The sequence below is a fragment of the Castor canadensis genome, chromosome 13 (genome assembly GCF_047511655.1).
Source record: "Castor canadensis chromosome 13, mCasCan1.hap1v2, whole genome shotgun sequence".
NCBI classification, from domain to species: domain Eukaryota; kingdom Metazoa; phylum Chordata; class Mammalia; order Rodentia; family Castoridae; genus Castor; species Castor canadensis.
The window spans coordinates 45,320,004-45,336,886 of record NC_133398.1 but is presented as its reverse complement, the minus strand read 5'-3'; the positions used below and the strand labels follow the sequence as shown (position 1 = coordinate 45,336,886).

Here is a 16,883-nt window from a genome sequence, read left to right as displayed (position 1 = left end):
TAGTTAACTTCAAAAATGAAAAACTATATTTTATTTTTATTTATTTATTTTTTAATCAAACAGAAATGCTATTTATTGCTAGACAAAAATAAATGAATTATGTCACTCCCAAGTTTTCACAGACCACACAATATGCAAGCACACATCAATGAAAGATCTAATAATAAATTAACATACTATCAAATTTTCTTACTAAATTTGAATTTATGTATCTATACAAGTGGAAAAACTATATATTTAATTCCAGAAAGAAAAAGTAAAAACTTTATAAGGTGTTTTGTCAGTTATTTGAGATAGGTTCAAATTTTAGTCTAGATAATACATAGATAGAGTCAACTAGGAATAGTCAGGTATATCCTAAATGATTTAAGAATGAAACTGTGCTGGTTCTAAATTCAACAAATTACTAGTCAACTATTTCTCAAACACCCAATCCATTCTTGAAATGCAGTTTACATAAGCTAAATTTACATTGGATTGTTGGGTAGACTACTGAAGAACAATGAATATTTTTGGTGTGAGCTTATGATGCTGGTAAAAAAAAAAGACTATCTTATGGTGTTCTTTGTAAAATGAAACAATTATTATACTTTTCTTAAGTTTTTACTTGTTGCCTTATTATAATGATCTCATTTGGTTCATAACCTGAATAACCTTTACAGAAAGAGTTTGGTTTATAGGTTATTTTTTATCACTAATTTCTGTGTTAACTGTTTTATTCAGCTTAAAGCTCAAAATGATCGAGAAACACAAAGTATGGATATCATATTTACTGAAAGACAAGCGTAAGTTCAACCTATTTAAAAGTCAAACAGATTCGTAAGTAAGTTTTAGTAAGTAGTTTAACTTTTGAGTCATTTATTTTCTTAAAAAATTAAATGTTTTTCTCCTATTGCATTTTTAAATTTAAAATAGATATTTGTAATAGAAATTTTGTTGTTCATAAATGGCTAAATTCTATACAAAAAGAATGACTGTGTACATTATATAAATATAATTTCTGCTTCTGGAACTTTATATCTAAGATCAATAAGGGTGTCTTCATATTCCTATTTACCATTTATGATTTTAACCTATGCTTTTAACTGATTTGAATTGTGATATTTTAGCCACATTGTAGTGAAAGACATTATTAGTAACTATTTGCATTATCTTATTAGTATTGATAATAGTTATATTAGTATTCTGTATCCTATCTGTAAGGAATATGTGGGTTGTGACATATAACCTGTCTATAAACACTACACACTAATTAGCTTTGATTGTGCGAAGAAAATGAGGAAATGTAATGTAGTTAAAATAATTATATTTCATCAATTTTTACCTTAATTAAATACTGTATATGGCAACATAAGCATAAAAGGTGAGCTATATTGTATAAGCACATGTAAGCACATGCTGGCCCAGAAAAATGAATATTAATCTTTGAGAGTAAGGATAATTATTAAACAAAGATTACTGAAATTCAGTAATACCAAATAAACTGTCATTACTTCTGCATAAACACTGAATATTTGATGAAGAATCAGATGTTACAATGTAGTAATGAAATATTTGAAAGATAAATATAATTCCTCTGTTGATTAAAAACAGAGGGCTCCCCTTTTCTCCTATCATTTGATGCTATTACAGTACTTTTTTTTTTTTTAAATATTGACTGTCACTTTCCTTATATAAAGAAAATTCCGTCCTTAGAGATTAAGCTCTTACTTGAAAGTTTGTTCCCTCCCTCCCTCCCTCCCTTCCCTCCTCTCTTTTTTCCTTTCCTTCCTTCTTTCTTGGTTTGAACGCATTTAGGGAATATTTATCACCTGTTATATACAAGATTCTTTGCTAATTGCCTAAAAAATAAGAAATATATAAGCTGTAATCCACTGAAGACTTTAAAAGAGTTTAGGACATTTGGATATCCATTTATTTCATTATTTCAAAAGGTATGCAATACCCATGTTAGATTTATAAATATTATATGTACATGTTTTATAGACAATGCATCCAAAAGCATATTCCCATATTATAAGTTTGATAGTATCATAGATTGTTACAGATTTTTATGTCTGTCTGGTTCATTTGATTAAAGAAAAATTCTTAAAATTTGTCTCTGAAGATGTGGGCAACATTTCAATAGCACAAGGATCTATCTTGACACCACGCATTCTGAGGTACCAGCAAATGTCGTACCTTGAGAAAGCAGGTGGAAGAGCTTCTGCTTTCACTCTTTTCTTTTAGTGTGATCATTTAGTGTGATATGATCATCTGGTTTATTATGGAAAACCTGTTCATAATAAGCTAGTTATAATACACAGCCTCAATACACTACTACAACATCAATGTTTAGATACCTGACTTCTATTCAACTGATGTAAGTTAATAATTCTCTTCCAATTCTGATGTCTACACTTTATAGTTTGGTATTAGTCAACATCAGTTGTCCTTTAAATGAATGTAATTATAATTTTATACCCATTCATTTCTTTTTATTTGATCAGATATTTATTGAACCCCAATATACAAATAAGAGCTTAATGAATATAAGAAATTAGATGTAGTCTTTGATCATTTGATTTCATTGTACTGTATTTCTTATAAATTAATATTTGCATCTTTATAATTAGGAAGTAATACTTTCAAAGAATGATAGATTGTTTGGGAAAAGATACCTCATGTTCCTATTAAAATTGAGACATTGTAGGCTGGAGGATTATGAGTTCAAGGCCATCCTGGACTACATCATGAGATTGAGGCCATCCTGGACTATACAGGAAGACTCTGACCCAGGACCAAGGAATGCCTCAAGCTGTCAGATTTCATTCTAAAATCCCAAATAGCCTATCCTCTGGGCCAGTGATTAAGATAATGGCCCTGTATCCTTATAGAACCTACTCCCCATATCAAGGTTAAAGCTGGAAGGGCAGAGAGGATCACATGTGCGTTATATGAGTTCCCACACGCAGGCAGCCTCCGTACAGTGACCAGAACATTTGGAGAGGGCCAAAAGTGGAGAGCCCTCATTTCGCACTACTGATACCCAACCCTAGTTCAGCTTACCTGAATTGCCCACTTTACTCCTTGAGGTGTAATTCTGCTTTGCTTACAAATCACTCTTTACTAAAGTAAATAAAGACTTAAAACAATATAGATTTGATAATATTAGACATAAAATACTCATATCCTTGATGTTTCTATAAATTCAGGCAAATACGCATTATAAATGTGAATCAGTTTTTCTGTTTCACAGAGTATGTCATCCTAAATAGTTTCCCTCAGGCAGTTTAACTAAATTTACTATTTATGTATCTTTTTAAATGACTTCTGCAGGTTATGACAAGGTCTACATTATTTTTAAGTCTCTCTTTTTATAAGAAATTATCAAGCATGTACCCATTTTAAAATTTACTATAGAGAAATTAGAACATACACAAAAATAGCATATTGCACCCTATATCCCTATTTCCCAATTCTGTCAACACATATCCAACTGTGTTCCATCCACAACTCTACTGCTGTTACTTTCCATGTATTTTGAAGAAAAGAATCACATACTATATCATCCATAAGTACATTAGTATATATCAGTATTTTATAGGTATCCTTATCTCTAAATGATATACACTTAATTTCCCCAAATAAAGAGTAAAAATTACAGATTGCCCTACAGAGGTTTTCTTTCTCTTTGTTCCTTTCCTTTCTTCTTTTTTTTGGTGATATTGGTGTTTGAACTCAGGGCTTCGTGCTTGCAAAGCAGACGCTCTACTGCTTGAGCCATACCTCCAACCATTTTGCTCTGGTTATTTTGGGGATGGGATTCTTGCAAGATATTTTCCTGTGCTGCCCTTGAACTGCCATCCTCCCTGTCTCAGCCTTCCAAGTAGCTAGGATTGCAGATGTGAGCCACCAATATCCAGCTATATTACAGTTTCTGATTTCACTGTTTGCATTAATAAGTCACTAAAACTGTTTGCAGCCAGTTGAATATAAGGGGATTGGCAAATATTCATGTTGATTGTCCCTTCATTCATGTTGACTGTGTCCCTGCACAGTCTTAGGGCTTTTCCGCAGAACTGTGAACTCTTAGTAGGTATACCTCTGAGAAAGTGTTTGTTCTCAAGTAAGTTCGATTTTGTTTTTTTTGGTGGTGCTGGGATTGAACTCAGGGCCTTGTACATGCTAGGCAAGTGTGCTCCTGAAAACTTAATACTTTGCTCTTGAATAATCAGAGAATAGGTTTACTTAATAAAGTCTCAGATAATAAAAGAATCTTAGCTTACTTTATTTAAACTCAGTGTTTCCTGTGGTAATTTGACCAAGTACCTTTTTCTTTTCTTGTAAATACTTCTGAAAGTCTCTCTGGAAATTACTGTTCTAGAATGCAATCTGGGAAACTTGTCTGCATTTTTTAGGTTGCAAATAGCTGTCCTTAGGCCACTTAAAAGATTCCTTAGCCTCAGCACAGACCCATTTGAACAGTAATCTTCCAGAAAGAGGCAGAAATGTGCATTATTCTGATACAAATTTCATAAGCTGGACATGGTGGTCCCAGCATCATGGAGGTTGAGGCAGGAAGATCATGAATTTGAGGCCAGTCTGGGCTACCTTAGTGAGTTCAAGGCCAATCAGGATTATATAGCAATACCCTGTCAAAAAAAATTAGTAAATAATTGTGAAGCCCACTTGGAAGCCACCATGATACTAAATTGTGATGATCATACATGATGGTAAGAGACTGCTCTTATGACCAAAATCATTAGTATTTATTAGGGATTATGCCTGGAGACTGCCTCTGCTTTAAATTGCTACCAGGTTTTGAGGGACATTTGTTTTGCTTATTCAGGAAGCATTAAAATGTTTTTCTAATTATATGAATTCACTCTATGAGCATTAAATCCCATCTTACTATATAGTTGAAGTTATCACTGTTTCTCATGATACACATTTGACTCAGGATATAAATTCAAAACCATTATTTCTTTATAATCAATAACTTTAGTAACATTTATTGCATATTATATAACAAACGTGTGGTATTATGAGAATCTGTTCATTTTAGTTAACGAATAATTTAGGGTTTCTTTTTTTTTTTTTAGTTTGTTTTTTCTCTTTTTTTTTTTTAGGGTTTCTTTTTACTAGTCTGTATGACCTCATGAATACTGCTGAGAATAGTAATACTACAATTATAGATTAATTATGTAACCATTAGCTAGCCAGAGTGATAGTTACTGCATTTAGACCTGCTTGCTCAACACACAAAAAATATAATTTTATGATATTTATATATAGTACTAAATATTAACATGAAGGTCTACTAGCTGTGGTTTGGTTTGTCATATAAAATCTCCTTGTATAAGCTGTGAGTAGGCTGATAATACGTTTTCAAAATTCAAACATTTAAAAATTATTTTTCTTCACATAGTTCATGTGTATCTATATATTTATCTTCAATAAACCCATCATCATCTACCACAAATGAATGTAACTGTTCAAATATTACTGTCGTGTCTTCAGAGTTTATATCTGGTATCTGTGAAGAAGAACTTGTATTTCCTGTAAAGCTATCTTCATAGGTTTCTGCTTCATGCTCTTCCAGGCGATGATGATTATAACTAAGCAGAAAATTGTACCATATTGGGCATTTGATAGCAAGAAAGATGAGGAGTGAAGTCATCAGTACAGTGACAACAACACCAACAAGGAAAGCCCAACTTTTCCCAAGAGGTTCATGTTCTTAAATGGAAGAGAGAGAGATTTTGTTAGATTCACAAAAACAAAATAATCATAATCCCATGTCCCATAACTCTCCAATGTTGGTATTAGAAATGAATTTTTTAGGTAAAAATTACTAATACACTAAATAAAAGTATTTCATAGTGTGATGAAAGAATATCTTTTTCCAAAGTAACTACAGGTTGAGCATCCCTAATCTGAAAACCCAAAATGTTCTAAAATCTGAAACTTTTTGAACAACAATGTGATTCCAGAAATGGAAAAGTCCATACCTAATCTCATATTATAGGTCACAATCAAAGACATGTGCAATAAAAATATTTTATTTATTTTTTTTTCTTTCTTTTTTCTTTTATTCATATGTGCATACAATGTTTGGGTCATTTCTCCCCCTTTCCCCCGCCCCAATAAAAATATTTTATAAAATTATCTTCAGGTGTTTTTTTGAAACAAATGAGCTTCGTGGTTAGAGTTGATTCTTATTTCATTATGTATATGCAAATACTCCAAAAAATTCAAAATCCAGAACACTTCTGGTCCTAAGTATTTCAGGTAAGGAATACTCAATCTGTATCTGCCTTTGCAGGTATTGTTACCCATTCACATAAGACTGTTACTAATTTATACTCAGAGTTTTGTTCTGGCTGGGCACAGTGGCACATACCCATAATCCCAGTTATTCAGGAGGCAGAGATTGGGAGAATCACAGTTCTGAGCCAGCCTGGAGTAAAAAGTTAGCAGTACCCCGTCTCAACCAACAAGCCAGGCATAGTGACATGTGCGCCTACCTATGCTCTTTGCAGGATGCGTAGGTAGGATGAGTGTGGCCCTGGGTAAAAGCATGAGACTCTATCCAAAAAATAACTATAGCAAAAAGGGCTGGGTGCATGGCTTAAGTGGTAAAACACCTGCCAGCAAGTGAGTTCAAACTCCAGTGCCTCAAAAAAAAAAAAAAAAAAAGTCTTGACTTGTTAAAATGAATGCTCAAGAAGTTAAATAATGCATATTGGTATCTGGATGATAACAACCTAGGTTGGAATTCCAATATTTTGTAAATCTTTTATTGAGATGAGGAATTGTTCTTTCACATTGTTCATAAAAATTCAAACTGGAGAAAGATAAAGAGAATCACCCAGGTCTATTTAGTATGATACCTTCAATATTGGTATTCCAAATAAGTAAATTACCTGAATTTCTTGTCACGTTGTTTAAAGAGCTATCAAAAGTTGAATTGCTAATGGACCGAAAATTAACATAAAAATCTTCAGTTACAGATGAAATTAGTGTTGAGTGGCATTCAGGAGCAAAGGGTACTGTCTTGATGTTGTAGCACTTCAGGCTATCTGGGTAGTTACACATGGTGATGTTCTCTTTTTCTAAGAAATAAGAAGGAATACGTAAGATTCATAACAAGTAAGAGTGGTTAATGTATAATTCTATGTAGAATTTTTGACATGTTTGTCTCATTGCTGAGGACATTATAAGAAGCTTTTGATGTGTTTGCATAGCAATATAATGAGGAATGATGTACATTCCTGCTAAGTTATTTTGCAAATGCAGCTTTAATGCAGTATCTGTTTATTGTTCAGCTTATCTATGTTATAAGGATTTTATGATTAAGATTATAGGTAAGGGGTGGGAGTTAATGGGATAAGGGAGAGTAATGGAAGGGGTTGAATGGACCAAAGTAAAATATTCCTACACTGGGCATAGATTGAAACACCCCTTTGGACATCAACTTAAATATTAATAACTAAATTCAGGACTGTAAAATAGCTACAGTGTTGTGGGGGGAGTTACTAGTGGGAGGGGGAGGGTGAAGGAAGGAGATTAAGGTGATGGTATGTAGTAGACAGACTTCATATACCTATATGAAACAGAACTAAGAAACCTCTTGCAATTGCTTTAAGTGGGGTGGGGTGGGGGTTGAGAGGGAGAGACGATGGGGGCAATTACAATATAAGTCTGATCAGAATTGTCACTATGAATCCCTCCTATATAATGAATATATCCTAATAAAAATTTATTAAAACATTTTTAAAAAAGATTATAGGTAAGGCCAGGCATGGTGTCTCAGACCTATAATCCTAGCTACTCAGAAGGCAGAGATTGGGAGGATCATGGTTCGTGACCAACATGGGCAAAAAGTTCATGAGACCCCAACTTAGCCAATGGCTGTGTTCAGTGGCATGTGCCTGTCATCCCAACCACATGGGGAAGCAAAAATAAGATCAAAGCCCAGACATGAAGTGAGATCCCACCTCAAAAATAACCAAAGCAGCCGGCTGCTGTGGTGCATGCCTGTAATCACAGCTTGGAAGGGTGAGATGAGGAGGATCAAAGTTTGAGGTCAGCCTGAGCAAATAGTTCACAAGACCTCTATCTCAACCAATAGCTGGGTGTGGTGGCACACATCTGTCATCCCAACAATGGCGAGAAGCATAAAGGAGGATCGGGGTCCAGGCTGGCCTGGGCAAAAAGCCATACCCTATCTCCAAAATAACCAGAGCAAAAAAAGACATGGCTTGAACAGTAGAGCCCCTGCCTAGCAAGCATGAAGCTCAAGTTCAAACCCCAGTACCACCAAAAAAAAAAAAGAAAAAAATTGTTAAAATCTGGATCTCAAGTAGGGTATGATTTGTAGTTAAAATAAGGTACCTGTTGTTACCTACTCTGTGACAGATATAGGAAGCACTAGAGGATGAAAAACTAGTCATATATTGATTTTTGCAATGCATACTTTGTATTCACGAAGTGATATATCACATATATATTTAAATTTCTTTTTTTTCTGAGATGAGGGGAAGGAGAGCATCTATTCAGCTGTTACTTTTTACTGTTTCTTCCTGTTTTCTCTATCACTGAGTTATAACCCCAGCCCAAATAGTTTACTTAAAAACAAAACAAAAAAAGCATGAAATGAGAGATTTTCACGGGTGGGTCAACAAAAGTAAACCACATTTAAAAAATTAAATTGATGCCTTACCTAGTATCACATTTGATGTATTCAACCAGTTCTGTAAATTGAATAGTCTACAAGTGCAGTTCCATGGATTTCCATATAAAGTTATTATTTCCAGATGAAATAGTTGTGGTACATCAAAGTAGCTTATGAAATTGCCTTGCAGATTCAGAAGTTTCAGGTTGTTTAGAGGCACAAACATGTCAGGATTCAGGTGTATTATTTTGTTTTGGCAGATATATAACTGTTTTAGTTTATTTAAGCCTATAAATGCATCCTGTTGAATTACACTGATGGGATTTCTACAGATATTTAAGATTTCTAGGCTGGAAAGATTACTGAAACTATTATCATGTAAGATAAGGATTTTGTTCTCATTCAAATAGAGCTCAGTGAGTAAAAAATACATCTGTAGCACTCTCGTATCTGCAATGTTGAGAGTAATTTGGTTATAACTGAGATCAAGAATAGTAATATTGTTACTGATATCCTCTGGAATCAAAGAATAATTCTTTTCAGTGAAATTAACCTTGACTTCCTAAAAAAGAAAAAAAATTAGAGATACATTGAACAAGAAAATACAAAACAAGTGTTTGTCAAAACTTATCTAAGTATTTAAACATTGGAAGGCAATCATTTTGGAAAAAAGTCTAATTTTTTGATGGTTACATGTGAAAAAGGTAGAAAAAATGTTTTTCTTTATTGGAATGGATATTGCAGATTAAGGAAATTCTGATATAATCAAACACAGAAATTTAGTTTTTATACAAATATCTTCCAACAGTTATTACATAATTATTAGAGAAAGAAGGAATATTCATATATTCCTATTTATATACATAGAAATACAAGATGAATAATAATTTTGTTAATTTATGTTGTTGGTCATGGTGATACATGCCTGTAATCCCAGCACTAAGATTGAAGCAGGAGGATTGCAAGTTCAAGGTCAGCATCGTCTCAAAAAACCCCAAAAGTTTATTTAATATTCCAGTGCGCAAGATAGACGTTTATGGGGAAATTATTTTAATATATATCATTTTTAAGTCAGTTGGAGGTAGCAACTCATATCTGGGTTATTGAATAATTAAAACATAATAAATTGTTGGGTTAACAGCTCAAAAGCTTGGTATTTTAAAAAGTAATATTTGTCTTATATCAGAAATTGACCCATGATCGAATTTAGTGAGTCACACAACGTGAAGTGCTTTCCTTAGGTAGATACAGATTCAAAGAAACAATTCTTGTTTTGACTGTCTCTGTAGTTGAAATAATAATAATAATTATGTGACTATAATAATTTCTCCCTAAATAAGTGAATTTCTAAAAACTTCTCTACATTTTATTATTTTTATTAGTATTACTATGTTTGGCTTCTTTGAGATGGGGTCTTAGCATGTTCTCCAGGCTGGCCTGAAGCTCCCAATCTTCCTGACTCAGACTCCTGAGTGCTGGATTACAGAAGTGTATACCTGGCTTAGTTTCCTATTTTTGCCCATCCTCCTGATCATATCCCAAGTAGCTAGGATTACAGATGGCAACCATCACACAAAGCTCAGTTTCATATATATATATATTTTTCAGTTTCGCATATATATATATATATGTGAATATATATATATGAATATATATATGAATATATTATATATACGTATATATATTTGTATATTTTTTTTTAGTGTAACTGGGGTTTGAACTCAGGGATTTGTACTTGCAAAGTAGGTACTCTACCACTTGAGTCACACCTCCAGTCCATTTTTGCTTTGGTTATTTGGAGATGAGCTCTTGTAAACTATTTCCTGGGCTGGCCTCAAACCACGATCCTCCCCAATCTCAGCCTCCTAGGTAGCTAGGATTAGAGGTGTGAGCCACTGGCACCCTGCAAAGTTTCCTGTATTTTAAACTATGTTGTTTTTTTTTTAATTTCTTGGAACTATTCTCTAATTTTCTAGTGAAAAGTTCAAATTTCTCCTTGAATCAGATTTTAAAGAACTCACTTAGCAGCAGTAGACTGCTTTTGTTAAATTAGGACTTGCCTCACAGATTGTAGATTTTGAGTATACACAGATGAGTAAGGGGCTTTCAGAGGCTTGCATTGTGGCTTATACATATAAATCCCAGCTACTCAGGATGTGGAGACAGGAAAGTTTGAAGCTAGTCTATGCAAAAGTTAGCTATTCCCCGTCTAAAAGAAGAAGCTGGCCATGGTGGTGCATGCCTGTGGTCTCAGCTACTGGGGAGGTGGAGGTAGTTTGAGGCCAGCCAGAACAGAGTTAGTGAGAAACCCTGTCAGACAAACTTAAAGCAAAAAAGGACTGAGGATATGACTCAAGTGGTAGAGTACTCTCAAGGTCCTGAGGTCAATCCCCAGTACCACACACACAAAACAAGGATTTTCTTTTTGCATTTTGTTTTTAGTTTTCCTGCCTTTGTATATTTTATTAGAGCAACAGAAAGTGTACCTTTGAAAACATTTTCACTATCTTGTTGGTAAAAACTTACTGTTTTAGAAGTCTGGCTTTTTTCAGATAATAATAGCATGAAGAAGGGCCAAAACAAGATCGTGACACATATGATTTTCATATTTCAGGCCTGATAGAAAAGAGAGTATTTTCATCTCAATAGGTGACTACAACTGTAGACATTATTGAGGACCTGTTGATTTTCTTTCCCTTTTAAGCCTTATTTTTTCTTAAAATACATAAAATGTGAAAAGAGCACATTATCTTTTACTATCCGGCACTTAACTAGAAAACCCCTATGAAAAATGAGAGAATCTTTATTTTCTTGGATATCTCATATTTTTTGGTTCTATTGAAAGGAGCATTAAAACAATTAAAGTGGTTATAGATGAAAAAATGTTTATGAGTTCACAAAAGAAAGCCCAGATGAATATATATTTGTGTATCTATGCATGTTTAAGATTATACTTATATTGCTACTTCTGGATTTTTCAGTTTTAGGTTTTATGTATTGATACTATCCATTGACTTACAGCTATAGGAGATGAAATCTTTAGCTTTCTTTCATACTCTTCATACCTTAATCTCTAATACATCAAACATGTAACACACAGTTAACTTGTAATTTTGGTTAGATGAATATTCAGTGCTAATGTTATCACAAATGTATATGAGCTATCAATTACTAAGCCAATATTCATCTAACCTTGATCCCTATAGTTCTACAAATAGAAGTGGGATTTTTTTTTAAATGGTGAAGATTATCAACATGGATTATCAATGGAATAATGCAGAAAATTTCCAAGCAATGAGGGCTATAGCTTCTAGATTGAAAGGGACAACCAATACATAGCTGAACTGATAAAAGACAGGATAATGACATCTAAGAATACTGATTTTAGACGCTTTAATGGTTAGGCAGGGATAAGTTACATAAGATGAATTAGAATGATGTAGAAACTAAAACCTAAAGACAATGGGGCAATGGACAACATTTTGAGGGAAAATTATTTCCTATCTAGAATCCAATTTCTAGCCAAACTATATTCCAGGGTTTAAAAAATAATCCTCTCTTATGGACCTTCTCAAGAAGTTATGAAGCACCACTGAAACAAGGCAATAAACCAAGACAAGCACGTTCTAGAAAACAGGAATTCAGCAATGAAAGCAAAAAGAATCTCTGCAATGAGGGCAGGAACAACACTCGCATAGACAGAAGGCCTATTGATCAGCATCTCTAGATACAGCAGAGCAGCAGGTTCAAGGAGAGACTTTCTAAAGTAGATTAAATACTTTCATTAACTTTGGAGAAATCTGCTGTGGGAGAGCATGGGAATTACATTCTTTGGGGAAAAAAATGGAAATAAGCATATGAAAGACAGCCTGATTAATTTAGAGAAGAAAACAGTGTGAAACAATAGGAAAAGTAATATTTTATCTTTGCTCTTCTGTGTTTCCCTCTGTGTGTTTTTGGTCCACATCTCTAAAGACATTCTCAACTTTATCTTCATACAATTACTGAATTTTTCTTTTTCCTGTATCTTTTTAATGATTGACCTTTTGTTTTGGTAGTTTTGTGGTTAGAACTCAGGGCCTTGTGCTTGCAAGGCAGGTGCGCTGCCACTCGAGCTACTCTGCCAGCCCTTCCTATATCTTTTTAATTTTATGACCTCTTTTTTGTTCTCTGAATATGCTGCTCTCTTGTGTCCCCAGGTTGTACTTTTCTAGTTTATTAGAGGCTTTCTTTGTATATTTGTTAATGTTTTGTTTTGGGTTTATGTAGAAGAGTACAGAACCAATAAGCTGATAGGGAACTGTGTGTTTGTATGGTTCTCATTGACTCTAGACCTTAATGTAGCATAAATTTGCGGGACTGGTTTTGTGGGAATCCTTTTTTCTTGGGCCCTTTACTTTCCACAAAATGACTTTTAATCTACTGCCTGAACAAGCAAAGCACATGGCCATCATTCTAAGAACTCAGTGATGAAAAAAAGATGGGTTTATATTAGTATTTAGTACATAAACTTTAACTTAATCTCAACACTGCCCACATACTTACTGTGCTTCGTGTCCAGATTGTCTTTGTTTTGTTCACCCCATGGGAGGGTTCTCTTAATCTTCTCACATGGGGGAAGAACATTATCTGGCAGGAGAGAGGCAGGGAGGAATTAGCCCCTTCTCCTCTGCTTCCAAAATACCTGGCATTACTAATTTCACTTATTTAGAGTTCCTGCAGTATAAATCAGCTTTTTCCATTGCTGATTTGGCAAATCAGTTCCATTCAACTATCATCTTTTTTGGTTTCTAAGTTTTATTATTATTATTACCTCCTCTCCCTTTTCTTTCTGTCCTATGTTTTTATATTCCTTTTTGTCTTTTATTTTCATTTTAGTCCAGTATTAAGCAGGAGTCAAAGTTAATGGGTGCATTTGATCTGCTACTTTTTACATAGAAATTGCTGATTACTGGAGAATACTCTTAGTGAATACTTTCGACTTAATCATTTTATTCATGACCTTCATATTTCTTATTCTCTACCTGTGTTTATTCAGTTGATGTGGAAACCCTTCTGCAAACAGATGATCTGATTGAAAGGGATGAATGTAGCCTGTAGTTTTAAAGGGTTTTTTAAAATTTATTCTTTTGAGACTTCTTACAGCATTTGTTACAGTTAGTTATTTATGATTTTTAAAGGAAAGTTTATTGCATCAGAGCAGGAAGAAAAAAACCTAACCAGTGAGAAGATTAAAAACTTAATGTCTGTTGGCTCCTTTAGTAATAGGAATTACTGTTTCAATGCTGCCCTCTTCTGGTCACCTTCCTCATTGCCTTCAATTTGGTGATCTGTTTAATCTTATTCCTCCTCTGCTTTCTCTTTCCGTAGTAGTTAAATTTGTTAGAAAAAGCTGCTCTGCCTCCTAGATTTAATACAACTTGATTATAGATCATAATAGAACCCCTTTTAGTGCCAGAAATGAATTGAAACTATCACTTATTCCAGACCATTGCCCATAAAAGGGGGGTTGTCTAAATTTATTTGCAAAATATAGATTACCTGTGTTTTATGACCTCTAGGAATGGTTGTACAGCCTCTCATTGGCTTGTTTCAGTATTTCTCAGTGGATGTGGTAAAATTCTCACTGATGTTTCTGGTGGAAGTGAGCGAGGGCAGGTAAGAGAGATGTGCTATTTTTTCAGACATATAGGAGAGGGATGGTTAAGGGAGGCAAGTAGACTACAAAGAAAATTAACTGATTTAAGTAAAGAGTTGATGTGGAATAGAAGCAGGTGAAGAAGAAAATGAAAGCAAGGTAGAGTTGTTAGACTGTGGAAATCGAGACAGAGGATGGCATTGTATTTATTACCTGTGTCATCTGCTTATAATTGTTTTCTTCAGTGTGCTCAAAAGAAATAAAACTATGAAGATTAGAAAAGGAATCTTTTTCCTCTTGATAAATTTTAGAGTTAAAAGAAGCATATACTCAGCTCCATGTTCTGTTGTATTCAACAGATCTAAAGCATTGCTCTCTCTAAACTGAAATGTACTGTGTGATCCACACTCTCCATGGAGTCTTCAATACTTGTGTGTCTTTTGGTAGAAGGAGTGAGAGCGGGGCTGGGCATTGGCCATGATGGTGCTGAGTAAATCCCTGGACAATAGCACTTGCTGGCATTGTTGGCTATCTTAAAGAAATCACATTGGCAGAATAGCAAGTAGGTAAATTATGAAGAAATTGTCCATTTCCTTTAAAAAGTTTATTTTACTAATTAAGGTATTGTAAGCACATTGCAAGCACATATGTAAATGTCACAACATAGGCCCCTATACAACTATTATATGCTAATAAAAAATTTTTAAGTTGACTTTAAAAGAAAATGGGTGTTTTACCATTTTTTGGAACTTTTTTTTACCCAATTTAAAATTTATTTTGAAATGATATTTGAGTTTTAATTCAGTGATTTCCTAGGAACTAATAAAAATACTCAATGGAATATCAGTTTCCTTTAGTTATTTCATAAAATTAAGTACCAACAATGTACATTATAGGAAAGAAAACTATACAAAAAGAAATTGTAATTATTATAAACAGAAATCATACTCTTCTTGATGAGGTTTAAAGGACATGTTTAGGAGTTATTTAATATATGTAACAAAATAAAAAGAAGTTGAGATTATTTGGGTTTTGTTAAATAAAATCCATATGTAATTTTGTCATTAAATATTTATGCCAGTGTATTTAGAGTAAAGTGTTAATGATTGCTACTTAGTTCATTTCTATCCTTAACCATTTTCTGCTTTTTTTATTTTTTGCAAATTTGAAAACCATTTGTAATGAAAATTTTAAGGAAAAAAAACTAAAGATAGTAAGTATCACCCAACCTCAACAGTTTCACTGGGTGATTCTTTTCATCTTGTGAATTTGTTTTTAGGTTAAAATTATTTCACAATGCTCTGTGATTAATATGTTTCAAAATAAAAAGATCTTACAAATTTGGTTGACTAGATGAAACCTTTTGTTCCCCTAAGAAAAACAATTACTTTGTATTGCAGATAACTTTATTTGGGAAAGATCCTTTGACTGTTTCCCAGGTTTATATGATTTGTGAGGTGGGCAATGTGAAAATATAATCATTTTCTGTTTTTTCATCACTTATTAAAGACAAAGATTATTATACAGCCTTAACTTAAATACTTGTTTAAATTCAGCAATAACAACCAGACCTATACATATGTATATCTATATATGGGATCTTACCTTTACTTTTTCTTCTTGTCTGGGAGACTGGTGCGCTAAGGAAATATATCCTGCTGCTTCTACACCATTAGAAAAAGTTGGTCATATGATTGCATTTCGCTTTGTTTTAACCTTTGCACCCAGTGAACAAGTGATTAAAAAAAGAGCTGAGCTTCCTTAGCAAAAGATTGACTAGAATAATTTCTTAAAGTCATCTCTGACTTGTTTAGTGTAACAAGTAAGGTGGCTTGTTTAACTTTGTGTTTCTTAATTACTCTAAAAATATTTCAGAATGTTAACAATTTTACTCTGAGAATACATTCTTTAGAAAGACATATCATTTCTAAAGTAATATATGTGTTAGTCATAAAGGTATTTTGTATATAGAAAAATTCAAATTGAAATACCACTGAATTTTGTATTCCATTGCCTTTTTAATTGTTTGTTCATTTTTATAACCCCTTCCTTGGTCATTTTACTGCCAAGTTACAACAGGAGCAAAGTACTCAATGCATCAGAAGACCTGACAGGCCATTATATGGCCTTCAGAAATGGTTTTCCTTATGCTGTAAATTCCCCTCTGTAAAATGGAGCACTGTACATTAGTTAACATCCAACTACAGTGGACATAGTAGGAAGAAACAGTATTGGCAGTAAATAATCATGAAATTTAAAGAATTAGTTCCAAAAGATTAACTCTAGGCTTTAGTATCCTTAATTAATGAAACAAAAGAGAAGATTAAAATGGATACTTCTGCTTAAAAGTTCTGTGAGATCACATATCCATCCAAACTCTAGTAGCAGCAAACATACTTGTTTTACTATAGTTATTAAAATTAAAGAGAAGGCATCACTGCCTGTCCTACAGTGAGACAAAAATAAACTGAAATTCTAGGTTGTCTGTTTAATTAGGTTCATATTTTATTTGGCTATTATAAGATGTTTATAGAGATATTTTTCAGTTTAGATTATTTATGCTAGTGGGAAGGTATGAGTATTTGG

General features: G+C 33.4%; 2 protein-coding genes across 5 annotated transcripts in view; one reads left to right on the top strand and one right to left on the bottom strand.

Moving 5' to 3' along the window:
- Positions 1 to 16,883, top strand: part of Ift74 (intraflagellar transport 74) — an 84,085-nt gene that overhangs the window by 12,821 nt on the left and 54,381 nt on the right. For all 3 annotated transcript variants that reach the window (XR_012440417.1, XM_074051682.1, XM_020186412.2), the window contains one exon: positions 724 to 785. Coding sequence is in view for 2 of the 3 variants with exons in the window: in XM_074051682.1 (XP_073907783.1) it covers positions 724 to 785 (62 nt within the window). In the remaining variant the exon portion in view is untranslated. The remainder of the gene's footprint in view (positions 1 to 723; positions 786 to 16,883) is intronic.
- On the bottom strand, positions 4,961 to 16,013 carry Lrrc19 (leucine rich repeat containing 19). 2 transcript variants are annotated; one of them, XM_074051683.1, is made up of 6 exons: positions 15,903 to 16,000; positions 13,205 to 13,288; positions 11,186 to 11,275; positions 8,708 to 9,221; positions 6,909 to 7,097; positions 4,961 to 5,721 (listed from the first exon to the last, which is right to left on the bottom strand). In XM_074051683.1, the coding sequence occupies exons 3-6, from the start codon at positions 11,264 to 11,266 to the stop codon at positions 5,393 to 5,395; spliced, it is 1,113 nt and encodes a 370-aa protein (XP_073907784.1). In that variant the 5' UTR covers positions 11,267 to 11,275; positions 13,205 to 13,288; positions 15,903 to 16,000; the 3' UTR covers positions 4,961 to 5,392. The 2 variants fall into 2 exon arrangements, with proteins under 2 accessions (XP_073907784.1, XP_020041999.1); XM_020186410.2 differs by lacking the exon at positions 13,205 to 13,288 and having other exon boundaries at positions 15,903 to 16,013.

Bases quoted from the DNA above. Each gene is read 5' to 3' on its own strand.
- Lrrc19 (XM_020186410.2), bottom strand. From the start codon at position 11,266: ATGAAAATCATATGTGTCACGATCTTGTTTTGGCCCTTCTTCATGCTA. The intron at 7,098-8,707 runs GTAAGGCATCAA...CTTATTTCTTAG, and splicing joins TACATCAAATGTGATACTAG to AAAAAGAGAACATCACCATG. The intron at 5,722-6,908 runs GTAATTTACTTA...CTTCCATTTAAG, and splicing joins CAACGTGACAAGAAATTCAG to AACATGAACCTCTTGGGAAA.